The sequence below is a fragment of the Echiichthys vipera genome, assembly GCF_963691815.1.
Source record: "Echiichthys vipera genome assembly, chromosome: 2".
NCBI lineage: Eukaryota > Metazoa > Chordata > Actinopteri > Perciformes > Trachinidae > Echiichthys > Echiichthys vipera.
This window is the reverse complement of record NC_139827.1, coordinates 13,024,240-13,051,125: the sequence shown is the minus strand read 5'-3', so window position 1 is coordinate 13,051,125 and position 26,886 is coordinate 13,024,240. Positions and strand designations below refer to the sequence as shown.

Genomic DNA, 26,886 nt, shown 5'->3' with positions numbered 1-26,886 from the left:
CTATCTCAGGAGCCTGTCACCCCCACCCGCCTCGCCTCATCCCTCCCTCCTGCCCCCCCTCCCCCCCAAGAGCATTCCAGCATGACAAACCACATGGGATTTCACTAGTCCTTTAAAGTCTGCTGCCTCTGGGAACCACTCTTCTCCGTGCAACATTTTAGTATTCAAGGGACTACGTGACTGGGGAGGCAACCAATGCTGTTACATTCCTCCCGTCTCCTCTTGGTTGTTATTTCTGTTGATGCTTTGCGGGAGGAAAAAGAATAGGAAATGTTTGTTTTTTTTAAATCAGGTGATCGTAATTGATAACAGATTTTTACATAGGTGGATTTATTTTTCCTGTCTTTGGCGATTGTGCCACATCAAACATTAACTGTAAAGATGTCTTTTACTGAAGTCATTTTTTTATTTTAACACATAAAAGCATCACAACAACAATATACAAATTCTTAGTAATCTTTAAAACCAAAACACATTTACACATGCAACAATAGGGTTTAAGACAATGAGTAACTTATTGAATAATTTTGTTTTTGGAATGTGTCAACGTTACTTTGAAGGAGAAAGGACTTGTCGTTTACTCTGCAGGATAAAAGTCCAGACCTTCCCTCAACTCCAGAACATCTGATATGTCAAATATGTATAGTATACTGTAAGTAATTCTAAATTTGAATGTTTTCAACATAACATACAATTCCTTTACTGGCATTACTCTCTACCTTTTAGACAGTTACAACCTTTAGTAAAAGAAAAAGTTTTGATGATCAGCGTAGTTTTGTTAAAAACATGTACTTTCAGATCGTCTTTGAGAATATGACCTCCAGACAGCCATCTGACTCATAAACGTCTGGTGCTGTCACAATCAAATGACGCCCGATTGGCTTTTAAAGGAGTTCAACTCACCACACAAGACAATGTGCCCTGTTCTGCAGTGAGTCCACTCAAATACGAAAACAAGTCAACAAGTCCGTCACAAAAGCACTGCTGCTATCCTTCACGTCATCGTTCTCAATCAGGAGCCTTGGCTGCTTAAAATGATGTTCCCATACAATTAAACTGCATTCTCAGTTTACATATTCTCCCCTGGATTATTTTTGTTTTTGATATATTACAAAATCCTTTCTGATAAAGGTCTGTGGATGTTCGCAAAGGGAGGAGGATTTTTAGCTCGTGTTTAGAGTGAAACCAAAAGTTAATGGTGTTATTTATTATATTTTGTGACAAATTATTATTTTAACCAAAACCACAATATTTCCCTTAACCTAACCAAGTAGCAATTCACAACGTTAACGGGATGTTCAAAACAGCGACTGTTATCCAGAAGGTGAAAAGTTTTCTTTGAAACGTAATTGAGAATGCAGTTAGTAGTATGGGAATTTTACGACGTTACACTGCCAGCGACGGTCTTAACATTCTCGTGGCACTTAAAAATATGGTTTTCAGATTAAATCAAAGGCAAAACTAAAAGATGATTCAGTTTGATAAAAGAATTCAAGAGTCAACATAAAATAAATGTTGAAGAATAAGCAACAGAATAGTTTATTGCTCCAGATTAAAGTGTGTTGTGTTTGTTATATCATCAATCCTTGTGGCCTCTTCGGTTTGACGGAATCAGTATGATTGTATGATTGTCTGTTTGAGTCCTTTACATAGGATTGGCTGTAAAACCTACAGCCACAACACTGAAAACACATTCATAGACACCAAAAATATACATTATGATACTGTCAAAAGGTACAATAATTACACAGAAAAGGAAATTACAGAGTTAAAACAACACCATTATGTTTTCATTTATCTTTTTGTCTGTCCACTTTCTTCGCTCGTCCTCATCAAATGTGTTGGTGCGCGTTGGGTTCTGTGAACCCATGAAGTGCTCCTGGCAGAGAGTCAAGAGTCCCACCTGCCCTCCTGCGGCTGGATGGGGCAGCCATGGTTCACCTCTCTAAAAGAACCACCGAAAAGCTTCGCCGTTGTTGACCGGCGTCCTCTGTAAGAGACAAAATGGGAAGGACATATTTTAAGTTACAGGTTTCAAGGTCATGCCATTGTCATGTCAGGTATTAGCTCCAGCAAATGAAAAAAAAAAGCATACATAAATCAGACATTTAGAAATTATAGACGTCATTAATCAGTAATATTAGAACCAGAACTGGATCATTTGAAATTACATGGGAATTAAGTAAAGTAAAAACCCAGAAGGACACTTAAAGTGGCTATAAAGCACAACCGCCAAACCAAGTATTTCATCAAAGAGCCAGCCGAGGTGATTACATCCACGTCCCACCCACACCCAAATAATCATTACGCTGGATGAAATATTCAATACAAATTCCCAAGAAGCAACAATGAGGCATTTAATTACTGCGAGCTCTAGCTGCAGTGAGGGGGAACAGTGCATCATTTCAATTTGAGCCCACGCCAGCAGCCCCCCCTCCTCCTTCTCTCCAAAACCTCTATGCCAGAGTGACAGCCTCTCCTTTCCCAAACTCATTTGGAAGTCAAAGACATAAAATACCGAAGTCTCCCACCAATCCCCATGACCAATTAGCACATTTTTTGATTATTTTTCTCTCGCTGTTGACAGGGGGGAAATAGTGCATAATCACAACTAAAATCACTTTAGTAAGAGTGGAGAGCAATTTGACATTTTAATACCAAGTGTCATATGTGGAGCCTTTAAAGGCACACTGATGAGAGCTTTAGCACCAGATTCATGCTCTCAGGCTTATACAGCTTATGGACCAAATGTAAACATTATTTGCAGTGTGCAGTAGAGATCGCAATGATTTAATATCATTAAAAAAACGTATCATATCATATTTAAATCAGTGTCAGTTTGATTAGTTTACATGTCATTTTACACATATTTGCCATTTTGTTATTGTGATATATTGATATTATAAAACATATTTGGGTTAATAGTGTGATGATTATTCCAGCGATATCACTCAGTATAGTCCAAGTATATGGATAGTATATCCATGCTGTACATGTATGCCCATCATTCTAGCTGTTACACATTTCTTCTTTTATGTAGCCAAATTTAGCACATCACCAATTTTTACACTTTCACTGACGTGACAGATCAATGTTTTTACATTTGAGTTGGAACCTTTAGACATCTGTGTAACTACCCTATTAGCAAACAGTGCTCCAGCCATATTTACAAAGTCAATATACGGTCAAACGTCTGTGGACGACATTTCACTCGTGTCAAATGTGAGTTTGGTCAATGATGCCATCAGAAGCACCAGCCAGTGATTTACATAACAGACCACTTAAATATCTGCTTTACTCAACTTAGTAGGTATCGACTAAACAAAAAATCCCCAATAACAATTCATTAGAAAAAACATGAATCATCCTCAGCGCCGTGTCCCATTACCTGTAGGATTAATAATCGCAAGTGTTCAGTCATTAGGTATCAAACAATATGCGATGAATAACATTTTAGTACATTCTTCCTCATCACTTTATGGAGAGAACCTAAACTAAAGGTAGACTTCATGTAGGCAGGTGCTGGCTCACCATCACACACTGACACATACATTGTTTCCCATGTATTTAGCAACCATTTACCATTTTTTCACACCACATTAAGCAAGCACTAATATCCTTCCAAGTGAATAATGGAGGGACCCAGAACAGCAGGATACCATCATCGCCAATTTAAAGCCACGGATGAAATGAAACACCATCATATTTTTGAAGGGTCAAGAAGCTCTCACAGATCTGATGTGTTCTTTTTTGCTTAATTGCAACGAGCTGACACCTGCCCCCTTGTTATGTCAACATAGGTCCATTAATTGTGTGTTTCATCATTTTAGAAAGTAGTCGGGCTTTCATAAATACATTTTCATGTAATTTTTAGTTTTTAAGATATTTGATAGTTGAGAAAACTGAAAGAAAGAATGGGTGGGATGAAACGAAGGTGGCAGATTTGACCATAGTTACATTGTGAGTTTTTTGAACCCCCAGATAACATTGAGGAAAATTAGATTTTTTTAACTATCGTTTCCTTCCAATTCCCCAGAATAAAACCCACATAACCATGTCCCTGAGCTATACATCAATAATGTCGGTTGGACTGGAGAAACACAACATTACAGGCGGCCTGTGGTGTGGTGGTTAGCACTGTCGCCACAGCAAGAGGGTTCCTGGTTTGAATCCCGACTGGGGCCCTGCTTTGCGGAGTTTGCATGTTCCCCCAAACCCTCCTCTTGTGAGTTTTCTCCAGCTTCCTCCCACAGTGCAAAGACATGCACGTGTTAGGTTAATTGATGACCTCACGCCCTATGTCAGCTGGGATCGGCTCCAGCACCCCCGCGACCCCGATAGGGACAAGTGGTTGAAGATGGATGGATGGATGGAGAAACAAAACATTATGCAAATGCTAAACAACAATAAAATGTTATATGAATGACGATTTTAAAAGCAAAATATTGTTAGATATCGAAGTTCAATGAAATCACAGAGAGGTGTTTCTGTAATTTGACTACCCTTATAGTAGACCTTATGTATATAGTAGACCCTATATATATATATATATATATAGGGTAGGCAGGGCAAAGCAGAGTTTTTTACGTGCTATACAGACTCCATCAGTAGCTTGTGGCTACTGCCAGCTTCACCGTGTGCATATTTAGTTTTTTAGTGATAATGTAGCTGATTATGCAGGATTTGGAAGCTCTGTTACCTTACATTGCCCTCTGGTACAATAAGGTATGTATCTTAATATTTTTTATACAGATTGGGTTGTTTTTTTACACAGTTATTTGTAGTTTTTAGTTGTTGGAGGGCCACACGAAGAGAGAAAAAAATAGACACAATGCATAAGTTAGGAATACCCTGACAAGTCTTTCTCTTAAGGCACAAGGAAGAGAGCACAACAAGCATGTATACTTCAAATATTGTGGTTACGCCGGCACGTCCGCACTGGATATGGCGCATCCACAGGGGCACTTTCAGCCTCAAGCTCTGCTCTCTTGGTTTAGAATGTGATGCTCTACGAGCAGAGGCAAAGAGGAGGGAAAGGAGAGGTGAGAATGTTTATCTTGATCCATATTCTCACATTGATCAGTCCCTGGTGGAAGTGCGGCTCGCCAGAGACAATAATGACCCTGATCTGGGCACTCGGCATGTCTCTGTTTTGTTAAGTTCCCGCGTTATCGATCCAGTGGGGCTCTTGAGTGCTGCTTGGATTCACTCCCGGGCCTCCTCGCTTCAGCACACTGCAGTGACCAGGCACAAAGAAGGCTCAATTAGCACAGCTCTGCGTTGTCTGCTCCCCCACCTGCATGCGCCTTCAAAATCACTCCATCAACCGCCAGGGAGAGTGAGAGAGAAAAGACACAAGAATACAGAAACAACAGGGAGAGACGGAGAGGGATAAAAGGGATAAACGAAGAGGGAAAAAGCGAAGAGAGAAAGGTGGGGAGAAGGTAAGGGCTGATAGTGTTACACCGGGGACACGGAAGCGATACCGAGGTTTCACCTCAAATCAAGACGCTGTGGCAGCAGCTCAGCCTCACGTCAACACTGCAGCAGAGCATACATAACAACCTGGCTACAACGACACACCGCAATTTCCCGCCCTGGCAATGAATGCACACGGCCGAGTATTGAACTGACTGAAGGAAGAGGAAAAGATTTCTCCAGACCTCAAATTAACCCCACCACACCACCACAGTAGGCGGTGTATTCTAAGTGTCTGCCGGTGGCTTTCGGTGATAACGACACAGTAAAAACTGACATGTGGTGGAATAATTCTCTGCTGATTCTGGCAAGGCAGTGTGAGGTCTCTGGGCAGCCATGACACTCTGTGATCCTAACTGAACCTGGCAGGTGCAGTAAATGCTGAAGCCACAAGATGATTGAGATGAGGCGGTAGAAACACAGCACTGGCTCGAACTGGACGCAGAATCAAGCCGCTTTTGTAAAGGCTGCTCTGGATCTGCGCATATGCACACACAACATAAACCTCCAAGCATAATCTTAAACATCCAGGTTAAGGCCAGTCCTCCGTCTTTTCCATGCAAATAATAAAAAAAAACCTTCATGAGCACTCCTCAAATCCCCAGCTCACCCCGGCCATGCCCCTCCTCTCCCCCGTAGCCTTGGCGTCACACTGAGCTGAGGCCAGAGATAAACCACTCAAGACGATGAGGATGATAATGGCAGACGCCGCAGCGCCTCAAAATTCAATCAGCACCGGGACGTCAATGCGGATGAGTGTAAAAGTGAAATATGCTCGCCGGCGTGTGTTAAAAGACGCCACACAGGGCTCGCAGAAACAACAACAGGCGATGAAGAGGACGATGAGGGGAAAAGCAAAAGAGGGAGACGGATAAATAATGAAAAAAAAAACAAGAAGGGGAGAGAAAATGAAAATAATGTGTCTCTACTACTCTGCTTCCCAGCAGAATCCCACTGGCATTCTGAGCAGCCCTACTTTAACCACAGACTGTGAATAAATTACCCTTTTGAACTCGGGGTGATTGCAAATGTGCCCCGGTTTCTCTTGAGACATGTCTGGCACTAACCCTCAGCTCTGTGCTCCCAGCCAGCCTTGTCACAGAGCCTCCCCCTACCCTCCCTCCCACCAACACACACACTCAAGGCACACACACGCCCAAGCTCACACAACATCATAAAACTTTTAATTTGCCATAATTGCGGGTGATGTTTTTTTTTCCATCAGACTACAAACTCGCCTTCTCCCTCCACCCTTTTTTTTCTGTCTAGGAATTCTCAAGAATCTCCTCATACATAGAGATATAAAAAATGTGCTCGAGATGAGAAAGTATCCTGGAAAAAAATTGTGTAGTGTGGCAGAAAAATCAGAGTACAGATGGAACCGATAGAAGCAGGGCAGAGACAGATATATGGGGGAATCTCAGGGAGAGACAGTGGCACTGGGCAGGTTGAATAGCAGCCTGTGGGAGTGTGCTGATGTGTTTCACAATGCTCATTATAGCACATGGCCCATACATTACCCAGACAATACCTATTATTTATTAACTTACAGACCGGGAACCAGGCCACTTTTTATAACCACAATCCTCTGGATGCAGCTCTGACAGCCTGCAAACAAAGTATATATACACGCACACGCACACGCACACGCACACGCACACGCACACACACACACACACACACACACAAACTACAGTAAAAAACGACTAAAAGAAATAATAATTACAGACACTTTTCTCACTGCATCACAACTGCAAGTGAAATTTGTATGCATACCCAGGTCAGGCAATTTGTCTTCTCTTTTGCCACCAACCCCTCGCACAAAGTAAATCTGACACCTCAGAACTACAGTCAGAAAAGTTAGGTGTGTGATCATTTCAATAAAAAATGACAACATACAGGAAAAGGTTTTTTTGGTTATTTTAGGCAAACTAGTGGTGAAGCACACACAACTAGGGAGAGATGGGAAAGGGGAATAAGGCAAGAGCGTGTTTCATCGGAGTCAAGGAAGGAGGACTTTGGGAGCCAGCCAAACATTCAGGGCTGATCTCCAGGTCTCAGGAAGAGGGGAGGGGGGGAAGTTTCAGCGGTGCAGTCAGCCTTAACTGATGTGTTATATATTGCCTGTCACTTTATTCTGCAGGAATATTGGGGCGTTGCCAAGCTCAAACCTGGAAGGTATAGCAATCCATCACCTGCACCGTTACAGGCGTTGGTAGGTGGGGGTTGAAATCTCATCTTGAAGCTTGTAGCCAATATTCTAGCCACCCAATGCCGTTTATAAAAGGTACCTCTCCAAGGCCGCTATCACGGACAGACCACTCATCTAGTCATCCACACGCCACTGCCCCCAGTCCCGCAGCACAACACCGTAACACAAACACACTGCTCTGTGCAAAGGCTTAAACCTCGAATATATTACCTGCATATACAAAATCATTAATCAAAAATATGGCGATAATAAGTAAATAAGTAAGCTGACTGTAATGAAATAAGCATTTGCCGTGAGGAAATTATCTTTCTGCTCTGTGGTTTATTTGTTTACGGCTAAAAGTGTTATCCAGTGTTCTGTATCTGGCAATAGCAATGTGCGTTACTGCACGGTGACAGGAGTGTGTCGATGAAGTATAAGTTGTTAAATGTGACTCTCATTTAGTAGGTAAATCTCCTAACGTCACTACTACACTGCTCGTTTGGCCTCCGAATATACCTGTTTTCACCCTCGATCTGATACGCTACGCTTTAGCACCAGTCTCTTTAAGCCCCCCTCCTGAAAAAATCAGGTAACGTCACTGTATATTTGTATATACAGTATATTTGTATATACAGTATGTTTGTGACTTGTTTAAAAGCACAGTTACTGAATACTGCCTGTATGCATTTCTCTGTGAATTGAGCGTTTGATACTTTCATAGTATTTATAGAGCATGTTAACCCGCTTTGCAAACAATTTTTACATTATGGGACATTTCAATCTAAATCATTTTAATATTTTTGGGCAGTTAAAATTTTTTGATTTACTGTAATTTGAAACTAACTGTTTTTTTATACATTCTGTCAGTTTTTGCTTGGGACTTCAGTTGAAAATTAGTTGAGGAGGCGACTGCAGCACATTTACCCTGAGTTAACATTAAAGGCTTAATTTTTCCTCAAATTATAACTTTCACAGTAAAACTTTCAGACTATCATAATAACATCATGAACAATGATAGAGATATCAATTCTAAAGCAAAAAAGATAGTGTAAATCAAATTGCTCTTGAATTGTTGCAGTGATTATGTCACTGTACTGTAACTGCAGTTCTCTGTAGTATTTTTAATATATTGACTGCCTTTAAAGGTATAATATGTAGAAAGTATAGCTTACTGTTAGTAAACACACAGCATTCAGAGTTGGCCCCTCCTCTCCTCCCCGGCTCAACGGCTAGAGAGAGAGAGAGAGAGAGCTAGAGAGTGAATAAAGAGTCATCGAGCGCCATTCAGTAAGGACAAAACAATGAATGAGAGGAATAAAACAGTATTTTCTATTATTTCACAGTGGTTACTACGTCCAAAGCACAAATAAACACATACACCTCCGCACAACCCTGCTGGAAGGTGCCGTCATGTTCAATTATAAGTGAATGCAAAGCTTCATCATGTCTCTTTGTGTGTTTTAGTACAACAGACACACCGCCTTGTGCCCTGTCTGTCAGTATGCCACGCTGAGGGTGAGGGGTGTGACAAAGTAGCATTTTGGGAAACTGAACTCCTCACCATGTGCGCTGGAAGACAGGGTCTCTGCAGATACAGACACATAAATGATGATTGACAGGGACTACTTTTGTTTATACATTTGTTTTTTTAGGATAATACATACTACGTCTTTTAAATGAAATAACAATGTTTTCTGGAAAAAAAAAAGTGCTCAATTTCTTACTGTTTTACCAATTATTTATGCTATTTTTATTTCTTGGACATATTTCATATGAGATCATTGGGCAGCAGCCAGCAGAATGAAAGGACATACAATCCCTGTGGTGTAAGAACACAAAGGCCACATACCCACACTTATTACATACCATTCATTTTTAACAGGTGCCATACTGCAAAAGCTTGACATGTGATTTTTTAGTAATTTAACCTTTTCTACAAGTGTCCAATTTATGAAGATTTTGGACTGCATTTGAAATTTTTAATAAATCAAGGTGTACGATTTGAAGTTTATATTATCAATCAAGTGTTTGCATCAGCATTTTACTCCCTCAAGAATCAATTAGTAAAAAAATCTCTGTGGCCCATAAGTCAGCACATTATCAACCCTTGCAGATATTTACTAGCAATTTTTCAGCTCATATTCTACACAAGTCATCAGCGTATTATATTTTCCGTGGACAACCTTAAGTATGAGATATTAACAAATGAAGTGGACTATCATAAGCTATTTCTTTCCACCTATTTTCCTCTGAATAGCATATGAATTCACATAACAGCCCCTCTTGAATATGCTCACTCCACTAATGCACACAAAGAACTCAAGTACATCGGTGTCATGATAGCATTCCAATATTAAAATGCTACACAGTTGCAATCTTTTCATTCAAGATCGAGCCTTACACCAGGCATCCATGCGATCAAATCAAGCTAAGTGTATTGCGGATGTTTGTGAGTAATGAGGAATTTTGGAGTTTTTTGCTGACTAGGCATGTATGAAGTGGGGTTGGAGGGGGTGGGGTGGTGTATGATGGTGTGCTTAAGAGCTGTGCCTGGGAGAGGCGGGGTGGTCACAGGGGGGAGATTAGGCTGAGGGGCAGCGAAGGAAAACCAAATCCATCTCCATCTCAGAAACATCCTAAAGCAGATTACTTACTTCAGTGGGAGAGGAGGAGAGGGAGGAAAGAGAGAGAGAGAGAGAGCGTGAGGTGCAGAGGAGCATGAGATGGATGAGGGAGCAGAGGAAGAGAGAGAGAGAGAGCAATTAGCATAGATGCAATTCTGGCACACTCCTCTGACTTGATATTTGACCTTCTGCAACAGTCTTGCCAAATATCGCCTGAGAAGCGCAGACGGACCATATGGCAAAGTGCTGCTGGAGGCTGAGTGCAGTGTGACTCCAAGCCTCCATATGCTAATAGGGGAATGTAATTACAGTGCAGTATTCCTGTAGGACGTATATTTTACTAGCCCTCCATAGGAGTGGGTTTGCAGTGACACAGGCCAAGGCTCACTGGCTTCAGAAAATACACTTTTTTTCAAACAGTAAGGGAGCTATTGAGTGGACAGTGAAATGGAACGAGGCCAGTATAACTGGGGCAGCAATGCAATATGTCACTTTATGAGGAAGTCAGTATATGTTGAATCACATTACTGAACTGCAATCCACTGCTCTCCTGCAGACGTGCCGCAATCAGTGATGGCATGGAAGATGGTTTCCATTAACACCTGCTTAGCCAGTGAAATCACTGATTGGGGCGTGGCACCATGCTTGAAAGTTTCAAACCACTGAAATCCAGATTTATGCGTTATGTGAGATCAATAGGAATTTACCTTTCAAATCTGGGGATGTTAACCAAATTTTCCTGCCCAAGAACTAATGTCACATTTATTGTATATTGGTTCGAGATACTAACAGGAAACACTGAAAGACAGTTATACACCAAGCAACATGGTCCGAGGCTGAAACCAAACAGGGGATATTGTGGTTGTAGAAGCTTTGAATTTAATGACGTCAACTTTGACTTAGAAGATGTACAGTATCAGTATCGTAGACTGTATAAGAGATGATGTAGCTTCTTTGACTGTGACCCATAGGTTTGTGGAATACCGTTTGAAGCCAGGAGATTGGCATTTTGGCCATCACCATATATATATATATATTTGTGACCGTATTTGGATAAGGGGAGTAGCTGGAGTGGAGCACTAAGCAGCTTCATGCTGCGCTCCACTGTCACTGTCATCTTAATGGCGCTAAGCTAAATGCTAAAGACGGAAATTGGCGACTTTTCAAACTGCTGACACAAGTCATGCAGTGGATTATTGGTGAGGTATAAATTAATTCAGAAGTAGGTTCATTTTCTCATTGATTTGTATACAATCAGACTTCCTTTTTGGAGCCAGTTGAGTCGCCCCCTGCTGGAAATGAGAGAGAATGCAGGTTTGAGGCACTTCCACATTGGCCTCACCTTTTAGACCAAGACGCTACGTCCATCTCTGTTATACAGTCGCTGATTAGTATCCATAAAATAAACATATAGGATCGCTACGAGAAGCCATGAACTGGGTTTTAATGATGGATGAAACAAATATTTGGGTAACACTTTAAGTTCCTCTATTTATAAGCTGTGGACAAAGATTGAATAAATGTCATAAAACACATTATAAGTCGAAAGCAGATATAAGGACATTTTAAGTGTGTATTAATGTACTATATTTGTCAGCAGTTGTAACTTCTCTACTGAAATAGTTGTAATGGTTACATTTACATAATTGTGTATTATAAACCATTTATTAAGTGTTTATAAATGCTAAATAACCAAGCAGCCTAACTCTAAAAACATAGAAGACGGTACACAAAATCATGTGACGTATATACCCAACCATCCCCTACAACTCCTGTGCAGACAAAGCAAATTTGTATCATTTAAAGGGGTTGATTATATACAAGCATCTTCATTAACATTAGCTTATAAATAACTAATGCTAATACTCAAGAGGTTTATTTCCAGTAATCCATCAGCATTTGTCATCAAAATAAGTTGTCACAAGGCCTCAAAGTTCGTATTTATTTACATTGTCTGCACTAACTGACTTAGTTTAATAATGTTGCCCTATAACACAGAATACACACATTCTTACACAATGAACCAATACAAGGTGAGCGATATCTAGGCTAAAAAGGGATCAAGTTTTCTCGCTGAAACAGCGCTCAGACGCCATGCCTCTTCCATTTATCATGCATGGAAAATCCCTGCCCTCACAGACAGAGGCTGAGCCGACCCTCGTAGGAAGATACCGAGGCTGCACCCTTGGGTCAGAGGCTGCCGTCTGTAGCCTGGATCACCTACCTGCTACTAAGTACAATAGTGCGGGCCTCCATTTCAATTAGCTTCACCTAAGTACCCTTGTCCAAGTAAAGCAATTTTACACAGGAATGCTATAAAGCTAACTCTCCTTTGGGAGCAAGCCCTATATGGGAGACAGCGTAGAAGCTTTCAGGTGCTGCTGAGACTTCAGGAAAACAATACAAAGAGATGCAATGGTGAGGTCAATTGAGCTCCGAGACGAGAAATCAAAGCAGCGTGAGTGGGGAGAAGGGCAGGATTGCAGTTAGGGACAAGGGGAAAGATGAGCAGGACACGCGTTTGAGTGTGTAGATACCTGAGGGATCTGGTATGGAAATCCCCTATTTCTCAGCCAAGTTGCAGCCCTTTGAACAGCGCAAGACGTCAGCAAGCACGGCGAGAAGCCATGTGGGTGTAACGAAGTGAGGGCTAAGTGAGGCAACATGCTGCCAGTTCTCTGAAATGTTAAATTGAAATGCAAAGTAGGAGCAGGCCTTCTTGTTTTGAGCAGATTTCTCAGCATCTGTGTGGGAGCCCTTAAACTGACAAGGTCTATATGCAGAGCTCTACATATTTACTGTAAATCAACATAATATTTAGGTTAGCATTAGAAAATACACACAACTGAAGTTGAATCCTTAATTGCACTTACGTACAGTAATGGAGACTTTAATCTAGTCAATCTGTGCACTCAATTCAGCGAGTAACAGAAATTTCAGTTTAGTAAATATTAAAATTTTGAATATGTACAGCCAATTGGCACGTGTCTGGTATAGTGCCATTACTCTGCTTATACCTATTAGCTACTTATTATACAGAATATATGAGCAACAATTGCTGGTATTGGTACACGAGGTTAGGTACTGTTTTAAAATGTGCACTTGACCTTCAACAAGTCATCAAGGGTTTAAGAATTGAGATGCAGACCACAATTATTTTGGATGTCCTTTCTTTTTGGGGGTAAAAATCCTTTCTTCATTGACAATGTTAGGCGATTCACAGTTGGAGAATTTATATGACTTAGATGGACATTCAACTTTCTTGATTAGATAATCAGTGCAAAGTTACGATGTTAGTTAAGCGTGCTTGTGAGCGGAAGGTCACAGTTTGATCCCGGACAAGATAATCTATGAGGGAAAAGTTAAAGTAACAGCGCTTGCCTTGCCTCATTAGCACCAGCGGTGTACCCTTGAGCAATGCCCTTAACCTCAACTGCTCCAGTGGAGCTGCTCAGTGGCCAGCAGGTCACACTGTGGTTGTACTGAGCAGTTTCCAGGTGTGAACGTTTGTAGATTTTGAAATTGAGTGGGTGTTTACTACAGTAGAGAGCAGCGCTCCCAGTGAAACTTCCCTGAATAGATAAAGGTTTTTTAAACTAAAGTATGACTCCCAAGGTGCATTTTGGTAAGAATTTTGTAAGAAGCATCCAAACAGAGCTTAAAGTTCCATTAAGTGCCCTGCTAAGGGCACGAAGAAAGCTAAAGTTTAAATACATTTGGTTTCAGATTTTAGGTTAATTTTGGATTAATTTGGCAACTATGGTTCACAACAAGGACAACGCATTATGATTAAGCTGCAGCTCTGATTCGCTCCTTTCACTGGCTTTTGCTCCACAGCAGCAGAAGCCAAGGCTCGTGGGTATTGCAGTATTTCTAATCTCTCAGAAACAAAAGTGATATTTTTTTCGGACTTTCCTCTAATCTCTTTTTCTTGTGAATAACTGTATACTTTATCTTCAGGACCCTAGAAACATAAACCTTAAGGAATGCTCAATTATCCAGGCGTGTCCCATTTTTCCATGTTAAGTGACATTAGGAATATCATTAAAGGCATTGTACTCGATTTTAACAACATTAATATAGCAGATAATCACTATTTTGTATGTAAAGATATAGTGGAGTAAAAACGTCCTGAGTAGAGAATAATTCACTCAACCTGTGTGTGTTGTTATCCGAGATTCTCTGTTGTTTGTAGTGATAGTTGGTCGCTGGCTGCGTATGGCTGTGAAAAAACCTTGTTATTTTACGTATTGGGGTGAGAGCCGCAAGAGAGGCAATCCCAACCCACTTCTTTTTCAGTATTTCCAATAGAGTACCTTTTTAAAAGAAAGAATTTAAATGGAAATTGGGGAATCATACATCTGAAACCAGCAGCTCTTCCCACTCTTTAAGTTACAAGATCACAATCACAATGTGAAGGTTCGGTTCGCAGGAACAGAAAGGGGTAAAACCAAACTTTTGCTGCACAATTTATGTTTATTTTTTCAGACTTTCCTCTAATCTAAGTTATTTCTCTTGTTCTCTTGTTCTTTTGTTGATACTTTTACTGCTTCAGGACTATTGAAATAAAGCAAAAAAAAAAAAACTTCACTCTTTGGTTGAGCTGGATATATATGACTTGTGAAAAGGATCGCAAGTACGCATTGCTTTGTTTTAAAGCAAGACTTAGATACATTGGTGTGTTTCCTTTTTACTTGCATGTTAACTACTTACATCCATTATAAAGAGTCGTTCACGGGGCGGTTCTGTTAAATAATAACAAATTGCCCAAACTGCCCAAAACACCCTTCCCTGTGGAGGTTTGCAGAGATGTTTATGTTTATCTTGGGAGGAGCATTATTCCAGTTTCAGGCCAGAAAGCTTGAAACCCCTGTACTAATGCATTTATATAATACTGAATTGGCGCTGTTAATTTAATTTCATTGAAATAAGCTGAGATACACATACAATAACACAGTAAGGTCAGCTCTCTAGGCGTGTGTAAAAAAAAAAACCTTCTCTCCCTGAGAAGAAAGAAAAACAAGAATTAAAATCATCTAATTGGAGTCAAAAGACTAATATTTCACTTGAAGGAACCTAAAACGAGGAATTACATAAGTAGGCTTTAGTTAAACTAGAAGGTTAAACTTGACAGAGACAAAAAACAAGAGAGATATCGTCAGGAGAAAGCCAGTGACAATGTAATATGCTAAAGGCAGCATTTAAGACAGAGCTAATCCAAGCAGACTCTCCCCTGCTCAGTCATTCCAGCTCCACACTGATCAGACGGGGAAACCGGTCACACAGTTTGTCAAAACACAGCTTGCACTCTGAACAGATTGAAATCATTTCTCAACAGAACGCCACAGACAGATCTTTAGAGGAGTGACAACAAACAGCAAACAGCTCAATGGCTTATCAGTCGTGGAGGACAAAGAGGCTCTCCGCTCAGGAATGAAAATATCCACCTGATGTCATCAACCGGTGCATCATAAATCCTATTCTTCGCCTGGGGGCCACAGACTGACTTCACGCCTCTATGACACTCTCTAACCCCAGGGTTTCTATCAGAAAAAAACCTTGAAATATCTTTCTGGGCATGGTGTCAGATGCTTGCCATGAAATATTCATAATGTGAGAGCAGAGCCACAATAGAGGAGGTGGCAGCATGCGAAGATTTGACTTGCAGAAACTGAGGCGCTTTAACCACATTGACCGATTCCTCCCATCACCAGTTGTCAGTCATAAATTCCCTTTCACGTCAGTTTTCTTGGCTGAATTGCACAAAGCCGTCTGTCATTTGCTTCCTTTTAACCTATAGATATAAACTCATTAGTGCATCCGTAGACCTGCAGTTCTATGGCCCTGTATATTGCATTTAATCTGTTTTGCCAACGACAATGAGGTTAACAATGATTTCAGTTTTCTTTTTCATCTGCAGCTTAATACTGCAACCTGCATCAAGTAACTTTACAAGTTAAAGGGCCATTCTGATGTTTTTCTCTGCTTTACCTCATCAACACATATGGACACATCTTGTATGTATATACAGTATAGGTGGGGAAATATCAGATTTAAGAGTTGCTGCCATTTAAGAGGTGCAATTTGTGATCCATATGTAAAGGACAAAGTACTATATTTTATTATGATGAAATGATCTAATATGATTAGTTGTGCAACACAATCTATGCTATACATGTGAAAACACCTGTAATGTATATAGTCAAATGACTGGTTGGACACTGCCATGCAATAAACTTCAAATTCACATGATTTTTTTGTCATGACATCCGTTTACTTATTGTTTTTTCCTGGTTTGATTTTCTGCCAACCGTAGCTTGATAATGTGACTGAGTTGGGACAGCTGATCCTCAAACTTTGGATAGCTGAGGTTTCTAAAAGCACTTGCACCAACAAGGAACACTTTTAAGAGTTCCTATAAAAGTTGTACTCCGTAGGAATTGAAATACCTTTTTTCTAGCGGCCTCTTTGGCAGTAAGATGTTATGGTCATGGTCACTATGTGTGTTGACTTTTTGTTTTTTTGCTCTTTTCTAAACTTTAATGACACACATTCACCTATGTGTGTATGTTACCCTCTTAAATCCACACACACATGTGCCTGTTACACTTCTGCCCTTACTACAAGAGTGACTCAGAAGTTGGAAGTTACTAGATTTGAATCAGAGTTGAATCTCTAGTTCAACAGGACGCCATAAGCTGTCAACACTAAAATCTTGACATCTCTGTGTTGCACATAAAATTAAAACAAAAGGTTTTGTAATTATAAATCTTGTATGACTGGAAACTACCAGGTACTGTGTTTAACAATGACCAAAAGTCGGATGTAAATGGTAAAAGGTTGTATTTTTCTCCTCATTGTTTCAGTATGCAGCCAACTACACATGCATTAGAGTCTTCTTCCAAGAGCCCACACACACACACACACACACACACATTGTGGCTCTCTTAAAAGGTCCATGGTCCTTTTGATACTGGGCTCTTAAAGTCAGCAGTTATACTGTTATCCTGTGATTGTGTTTTACAAATATTTTTAACGGAAATATTTCTGTGATATTGCATTGCACATACTCTTTGTAGGCTCCACTGAGCCTACAAAGCTGAGCCCACAGCTTTCACTAGAGAGATACTGCCTGGAATTAATTTTTTATTTTTTAGTCACTGTGAAACTCCACCCCACTGCACAACACCACAAACTTTATCATATATCATTCAATAAATGGATAAAAGAAGCTAAAACTATAGGTATTCCAGGTGGTATCCAAAATGAATGAAACTATTATAGAATATTCTTCTTGTCTTAGCAGATATCCAAAGTGTAGATCACACCACAAATGAGAGCGACTTCCAGATGTCAGTCCACAAAAAAACAGTATTGAAGAACACCATGGGATAGAAATATGCCATTATCAGAATCATACATTATTTTCTTATTCGTAGTTTACTCTGTATTAATATAGCTAATGCCTAATGAGGTGTATGATAAAGACACAAAGGATGCAGCAGTTTGTCTCTTGGAGGAATATACAATGAAAATTAGGAATATGAAGTATAAAAATGTTCATGGACAACTTTTCTTATCTGGCTCTTTAAAGCCTTTTTTACACAGGGAGTCCGCAATACTGCCGTAAAGAAAATCCGCCATTACGCTGACTGTTCTTACACTGAACCAAACAATGGCAGCATAATACCGTGCCAGTGTAACATGTAACGGCGTTGGCATTCAGTGTGTGTGTGTGTGTGTGTGTTTAGTGCAGTCATGCCGGCTGTCCATTTTACACGGACGTCAATTTGGCTTTGTTACTACCACAAGGCTGCATTCACACCAAATCAGGTGTTGTGTCGATTAGCGCAGGGTTATCCAGTGGTGTGGGAGTTTCACTGAAATAGCCCATTTGCGTCTCCATTGTGTTTTGTCTGATTGCCGATAGGTTACTTGATTGGCCACCGCAGTGTAATGTTAGGTTGCATATTTCAGGTTTTTTTTCCCAGCATCTCCTGTGATCCCCTTGACAGCAGCACATTCAAATGAATGGAAGGACTAGCGTTTTCGCAGCAATGCCTTATTTGGTGTGAATGCAGCGGAATATCCTTGTTGCTGAGTTCTGTATTTATACCTTTCATACAGAACGGCAAGATGGAATAATGGCACAACATTTCTGCCTTGAACAGGCTGCATGAATTGAGCTCATGTTAGATCAGTTCAAACACTCATTTGCCAATGGCCTTGTTGTCTTAACTCAATCAGGTTAGCATTTCTTAAATGGAAGGGGCTTTGTAAAAAATGTTACATTAGCGCCAAAACAAACAATATGTGCAGAAACAAACCTTGTTGCGATGCTCTGTGCTCATCACAATCCCGTGATGCATTCGCTGAAGACTTTTCTCCCACACTTTTTTTCATACAGGCTCTCAGTAATGACGAGATACCTTTTAACTTCTCAGCCAGAGTCAGCATCAATAATTGATTCTCATCTGTTTAAAATTTAAAGTGCCACACATTAACGTCCTCCCGCACCTGCTCTTTCACGCTGTCCATCCTCCACTGGGCTGCTTTCTACAACCCCCCACCCCCCTCTAGCTCTCTCTCTCTCTTTCTCTCTCTATAATAAAGACAATGGAAATGAGTTCTCTTTCACCACTGAACCAGGGATGTTAAATCAAACAGGGGCAGAGGAGGCGACAGACCACAAAATGTAAGGGCATCGTCCAGACGCCTCCGATTACGCTTTGGCCTTAATTGGTGGCAGTGGCAAAAACAATGAATTCTTTAACAGTGCCGTGCGGTTGTGCCTTGCCGAGCACAGAAAAGGCCTGAGGAGGACAGCTACTCGGTGCAAATGGAAGCTGACAGAAAATCCACACGGCACGACCAATCTAGGGGAAAAAGGGCATTACAATGAATAAGGGGGCCCATGCTCTTAAGAAGCTGAGGGTAGCTTGCAGGGAAAATGTGTATAATTAAGCGGTCTGCATTGTGGTTCAGATGGCAAAATCCTATTGTCTTGACAGGAGCTTAAGGTTGCCCTTTAGGTTGAGATGCGCTGTGGCGTACGGCCTCATTTTTCTTTTTTTTTTTCACACTCCCCCAGACCTCTGCGACCAAATTAATCTGCAGTTTTAAAGCTTGAATAAATCCAGTAAGTTAGAGATCTGCAGATCTAAAGGCTGTCTGTCTGTCAGGCTTTTCCCTCTTCATTTTTTTTATTTTATTTCTTTACACCCTCTCCTTTGCCCACGGAGATTGGCTGGCAGCATTCAGTGTTATCTCCAGGGAGGCAAAGGTTGGGGGAGGGTGTGAAGGCCTCAGATTTGTCCTTATCTATTCTGAGCACACCTAAAACAAATTAGACCTGGCTGCCGTTGCTTATTTGGCTCCCGTGCTCTCATTAAGGGGCTGAATCCAAGCTATTTTCCTCAAGGTCCTGCTTCCTACCATTCTGGGCCTTGTCTTTTATCACAATAGCAAGGGGTTTCTAGGTAGCCATGCCACCTTTTCATCTCACCCATTTCATGTAGTCATATCAACCCTGCACAAAGAGCAGAGGGAGAGAGGGAGAGAAAGAACATCCCCTTACTTTAGTATGCTTTTTTCCAGCACAGGACTTGATGCCGGCCTTTGACATTTCTTCATTTAAAGGAGAAATCTGTTCAATTAGATTTTTTGTTTTGCCATTTTCCTGCTTTTACTGCAGCTTGTTATGCTACTAATCAAATTGCAGCCTCTCTTGATGTTGTTCTTTCAAGGATTTTGCTTTGTCTTTGGAAAAATATGAACATCAAAAACACAGGTGCTGTTTCACTCAAAGTGTTCCTGTCAATATAGTCAACAACCCAGTGAAATCCTATGATTCATCGTTATGTTTCTATCAAATTGCTGTTGAGGTTGTTGTTTCAGACGTGTACAGTGTCCATAAGCATCAGACTCCATTATCGAGTTATTCACACACAAAACCTTGAAAGATAAATAATAAACAGTTGTAACCCAAGATTTCAACATGTTGGAAATGTTTCAAAGTCTTGTTGGATGTTAGATCACTGGTCAGACTTCTGTTGGATTGATTAAATGAAATATCTGACTAGAGCTCTACTCAGTGTCAGTCATGTTTAAAATACATACCATTAATGACAAAATCACATCCACTGTGACAGTAACTGAGAAATGTATAAACTGTAGGAACAGTGTATATTCCTTAGATGTCTCATTGAAAGAACGCTATAAAGCTTGAGTGGCGTCTTCAAAGAATATTTGAGAAGTTATACAGTACATGTGAGATGTCCACTTAAAAATATTTACAAATGCAACCCATACATTAGCTTAACTAATTAAGCAATAAAAAATGCCCGATAAACTGATATCAATTGGAATAAATCCTGCTGAAATTATAATAAACTTGTATCATAAACTTAAGCAATCGTTAACCTTACTTTGGAACTGCATGTTTTGCTTTTTTAGGTTATTATTTTAAAACACGGTATTACCATTGAGCCACTTGTTAGATACTGAATACCAAGTAAATCTGAAGGGCCACAAGGTAATTAATACATAACAATGTCTAATTTTTCTAACTATTTATCGATTTTTTTCTTGATAAATTTGTTCACTGCTTCAGGCATATAAAAAAAATACTTTAAATGATTAATTTGAGAAGGAAAATCCCTATTTGGGTGATCTGCTCACAGATCATGTCCACAAAGGTGACACATACCCTAGTACTATTCCAATTTTCAATGAGATATTGTAGAAAGGTGTAGAAATAAAAACATCTTGTGGGTCATGTCGTTACATTTTAGGTTTTTAGGTCATTGAACCCCCCCCCTTTTCTTTCCAAACTAATCGTCATTAAACGCAAATTCAAACAAAACTAATTGTTCAGGGTTTGTGTTAAAATTAGTAAGTTTGTTACATAAATGAAGTTATGTACTTTAATTAAGTATTCAAGTTAAATAAGTTGCACATGGGATACGAACAGCATTTTCCTGGCTGAAAGTCCTGTGTTTGTTTAATGCTTCCATCCATCCTGTCCTGCCTTTTTTCATACTATATCAGTATAATTCAGTAAATTCTGTGAAATGACACGCGCGTAATGACTTGAGAAATTGGTTTGTCATTCATCCATCATTTGGTGATACCAGGCTGCAGTTTTAGTCCACAATGTTAATGAAGCTGTTACGCAACACAAGCTGGCAAGCATAACATTTACGAAATTTAAGAAAAGACAGGCCCTTTTTTCACAAGTCTTTGCAGAAATCAAAATAAAGTCGAAGTAAACAGGTAAGGTAAGCAAAGGTGAAGACACAGCTTTCCCACATACGACTATTATTGCATTTGAAAGTTAATGAAGGACCTTTGAGCCATAGGAGCTCAAGCTACGCAAAGGTAACTGCTCTGGAAATGTTAGGTTAGATGAGATTCCTCTGCCAGACTAATCCATCCTGGAGCCCGAGAGCAGCACAGATGGAGAGAGAGAAAGAGCAGAATCTGCTGCAGAACAGCACAGCAGTGACACAGGGCAATTCTCTAGGGCCTTGCATTAGCGCGCTAAATTAAAGGGGGTATTAGATTAAATTGGCTCTCCGATTTCAGGGGTGTGAGTAAAATTCTGATTTGCATTTTCCACCGCTGCTTAAGATATAATTAGTTCAGGGTGATTCCCATGTGGAAAACACTGACAGCCAAATCTAACTGGCTTCCAGTATCTTATCGTCTCTTTCAAGGCAAAAGGTACACAAGGCACATGTTTGGTGTGTGCGTTGGCTCGTATGTGTGTGTTTGTGTACATCTTTAGAAAGAGAGAGATTGTGTGCATACCTGTTACCGTTCACGTGTGAATTTGCACATATGGGCTGTAAATTTTCCTTCTAAACTTTTCCACCTAATTCCTCACACTTCTGAATAAAATCCCATTCAACCGTGAGCCAAGCCATTAGCACCACCAACAAGGTGAAAAAAACCCACTCCCTGTTAACGTACATATAAAAGTTTGTCAAAGCAAGAGCAAAACTTCACACCTCTAAGATGCCTTTAAACTCTAACCCATTTCCGCAGCAGAAGGTGCACCTGTAATTACAGATGCAGAGTCAAAAATAACAATTACTGCTGGAGAAGTCCATAATATAAATTACTGAACTCAGTGAAGGAGTTTTTCAAAGCAAGTGTTGATTTGTTCAAGGGGTTTTCACACCCTTGGTAATTCTAACCGTCTTTACAAATGGATGTTTTCCAAAAGTGAGTCTACCCATGCATTATGTATGTGAGGCCAGCTTCCTGGACACCTGTTTGAGGACACCTGTTAGTACACGATATTAAGCAAGCTTCCAACTTCCAACTTCTATGGTTTATGCGTCCAACGTATAGCCCATCAGTGAACCCAACCCTGGTGTCCCCATTATTTAAGTTCCAAACTCAATGAAAAGTGTCATATAGATTCTGCATCAATTTAAGCTACTGTACAAAATAATAAATTAAATATGAAACTTTGGTTTTGCATAGCTGCACCAAATGTAAATAATCTCGATATCTTCATTTTACACTGAAAAAAATCTCTTTCAACTAATTTTTGTCTTTATTTTGAGTCCTAAAAGTCTAATTTTCTTAAAGCGAGGGAAATATAGTGACTATTTCTATTTTTTTAACCTTTGGCCATTGCCATCTTGGCACTGGCACCCGGCTAATCAAAAAATGGGCAAAGAGGTGCACTTTGACGGAGGCTAGACGAGCCAAATGAAGCCCGGCTCGAAGCTGCCAAGCTAGCGAAAGCTAATAGGCTCGCGAGACTACGTCACCTGGGAGGAAAACCAAGGACGGCAGCCTGGAGATGGAGTTATTTAGTGGCTTAATAAACTTAAATTCAGGCTGAGCAAATCAATTCAACTGAATTTAGATTACACTGACACATCTGCAATGAGATAATAACAATATTGATGATGAACAACTTGAGATGAAATTTCCCCACACTTCTGTTGCAAACATTTTACATAAGTTCATTGAAAAGAAGTCCATGGAGGACTGAAATTTAGATGTATCAACAGCATTGTGCACTATATGCATTTGGATAAATCATTTCTTAAAAGGCACTAACACATGCGTCCATCGAGTCAGTTTAGTATCCATGCACCAACAGCACAAACATGGCCGAGAACTGAGGTGTCAGTAGGTTGGTAGCAGAGCAGACACGCAGCTAACGGCTAACAGCTAACGTTAGCCCCCTGAGACGGCAGCCACCTGCCACTCAAAGTAGAACTTAAAGCCTTGATATAATTTAAACAGGTGAGTTATGAAAACAGTCAACCCTGTACAGTTATCATGAATAGTGAAATTAGAGACCAGAGCCGTTTCTTGTACCAGGCTGTAAACATGTTTATTTCTGCTGCAGAATTTTAACATGGGGCTCTTTGGGGAATTGCACTGTTTTGGAGTCAGCCTCAAGTGGCAACTTGATGAACTGCAGTTTTTGGCACTTCCACAATGACTTTACTTCTCAGACCAGGAGGCCGCTTGATACAGACTCTAATTCCAGATTTATTCATTTTTTTGCAGTGGGTGACTGACCTACTGCTTTGGGTTAAAGAAGTAAAAAAACACACCTAATTTTGTCTCTTGAGTTATGTTTCAGTTGCTAAGTGGAAAAACTTTTGATGCTTTGGACTTACAATGTCATAATCATTGAAAAGATTTTAATCAGGGATATTAGCTGTGGATGGCATGCTGTCAGAGTGGGATTGCACTGACATAACTCCATGTAGCACTGGATTGTAGAGTACATGAGACAATAATGATGAGAATCATATGAATAAATAATGTTATGCCACATTGAGCTTGTCAACACTACAGGGTCAAGAACAAGCTGCAAAATTTGTATTCAGACGAGTACATTCTCAATCTACTTTGAATCCTTCCATAATTTCCTGATCAGTGAAAACCAACAGGCACAGATGATATAAAACACTACAGAAACACACCTAAATGAACATTTAAAAAGAGATCAATCATGGATTCAGACAATCTGATGGCACAAATTCACACTGAACAAAGGAATCCATACATGCTGTTTTTCCACAAGTAGATAAGGTAATATTTTATAATTAACCTATTTTTCCTCTCTATGTAATTACTTAATTATTGAGCAAATCATCAGGCCCTCAGGTTGCATTTGTTGGTGACTCACCCATACAAGCCAGTGAGCAAGTTCAAACTCTCAGGGTAAAGAGAATCATATTTGCAACTTAACATTCATATTCTGCCTTTGCCTTTGATAACCAAATGTCAGCTCCTAAATAAATCAATTAAAACCAACCTTTAAAAACAACACTGCCCTCTGATTTTCCTAATGAAGCCTCTTGCTACTTGTCAATCAAGCCTGTGCTTAATATATTACTCTTTGCCAAGAGACAATGCATTTTTCCGCCTCTTCACCCTTCTTGATATGTAGCATACCCCAGATTGATCCATAACTGGTCACAATGACACAAATGTAATATGCACAATCAATTTATACAGGATCAGTGGGAGAGGATCAGTGAGGATGTTTAACTCCCTCCCCACAAAAAAACTTAGGTATGTCTTGAGAAACGCCATCAGCAACCCTGCCATCACTCTCACCATCTCTTGGTGGTCGGAGGCTGAGGCTTTGTGGGATATTGATTCTCCCCATCCAGAGACGGTTTCCATAATTGGTTAAAATGACCGGGTGCAGAGAGGGATGGCTCTCTGCTGAAAACCATTTCCCAGCCCTGCTTGGAGCTGAGCCAAGCTCGGGGTTGTTCGGATGCGTTCCAGCCCCAGCCTGACTGGCAGCAATTAGGGGTGTCTGAGCCAAGCTCAGCTTGCGCTCCACACAAACACCCCTAATTACTGCCAATTAGGCTAGGCGGGTAGGCAGATTTGAGAAGCCGGGGGGATGTTCAGGCATGGGTGGGCATGGAAACAATTTTCAAGGGCTTAGAACGTGACTGGATGAAAAGGTTAATGCTTTGGAGTGCAAGAGGATAATAACAAAAGAAGGGGAAGCAGAGCCCCGGTTCTCACCTCCAGCGACGAGCCTGGCTTCTTCTTCAGCTCCTCGCATTTCCTAAATTTGCAGATCTGGTGGCCCGTTTTGCGGTTCCGACAACTGCTGCAGACACCACAGTTGATTAGCCGCCTGCAGGGTGCACAGACCCCACACCTTTTCCTTTTCTTCTTCGCTGGGTTTCCACTGGATACCGAGGAATTATTCTGTGGGCAGTCTGCCAGATTGGCAATTTGAAACGCACTGTCTGTAACGGCTGCTGAGGCTGCGGGGGAGTGAAGGGCTGTCATGACGATGACCCCGGGAGGTAATGAGATGCCCCCTAAAGCCGGGATAGCGGAAAAAGTTCCAACGCGTTCTGGGAGATTCATTATCTCTGCTTCAGCAGCGCCGCATTTCAGCTTGTTCATGCATTCTCCTGCTAAAGGTCTGCAGTGTTCAGGGGATAAGGTAGAGAGGAAATTATTATTTGCCATTTGCAGCGTCTCTGGCGGCACGCCAGGCTTCCCCGGCCTCTGGGAGTCATTTCTATGCATGCTGGTCCTATTAGGGTTTATTGCCGCTGATTTCCTTCCCCAGAGCATGGCGTTATCGCAGTTCCAAGGGGACATGCCAATTCTAGCACTCGGAAAAATGGGTGTTGTGATGCGGGCAATTTTAGCAGTCTGTGGAAATGCCCCATTGGTTTTATAAAAGTTTGCAAAAGACCTGTACCTTTCCATTTCCGCATTATAATCCAAAAGCTGGCTTAATCCACCATCCTGAAGATTATCCTTTTGTAAGAGAGACACATCTGCGTTCTGTCCGTTCTCAATGCAAAGCGCATTGTTTATGTTAGCCATGGCTGAGGAATGGTTGTCAATGTTCAGGAGAAGAGTGAAGTTAAAGTGGCCTTTGTCGAACTGGAGTTGGTTACGAACAGTGTGTTACCATCCTGGTTTATGTTCTCCAGTGCTAAAAGCAAAAACAAAAAACAAACAAACAACAGTTACACATTAAAGAGGCAAATGTTTTCATCCTAATCATATTTCATTTCTCTGCTTCAGATTTCCTCTGAAGATAACAGCTGAACACTTGAAGACTCTTCTGGCACATTGTTTACGCCCTGCGTTTTCTAATGGTACTATCACAAATAGTCACAACTGATCTTCATCGGGTGACAATAACGTGACAGACCAACATGTCATTATTATAATGGGGGAAAGAATTAGCATGCTTCAAAAAAGATGCCACACTTTCAACATTTTTTTAGATGTCTTGTCAAAGTATTGTTACATATTTTGAAGAAGGTCCAATCAGCTACTTCACAGAATGAATAAATACATTTTAATACACAAGAGTACATTTCATCAAAACATAGAAACTGTATATTCAATCCAAAATATCACTATTTTGAAAAGTTAGAGGAGAGCCCCACCATGATGCAGATTATGACAGCAGTAGCTATAGACACAAATATTTTTACCTTAGGCCTGCAATATAAGCTCTTAGAAATAATCTGCTTTGGGTGCCAGGAGGAACGTAGTTAAATATTTTCACATTTTCCATCTAATCCAAATAGTAGAGGTGGCCCATCCATG

The 26,886-nt window shown here is 40.6% G+C and overlaps 1 protein-coding gene across 1 annotated transcript; it reads right to left on the bottom strand.

Moving 5' to 3' along the window:
- Window positions 1-1,908: 1,908 nt before the first annotated feature.
- Window positions 1,909-26,148, bottom strand: cxxc4 (CXXC finger 4; the record flags this gene model as incomplete). The annotated part of the gene is made up of 2 exons (XM_083922176.1): window positions 1,909-1,990; window positions 25,324-26,148. The coding sequence occupies 2 exons, from the start codon at window positions 26,146-26,148 to the stop codon at window positions 1,946-1,948; spliced, it is 870 nt and encodes a 289-aa protein (XP_083778302.1). The 3' UTR covers window positions 1,909-1,945.
- Between the last annotated feature and the right edge of the window lie 738 nt (window positions 26,149-26,886).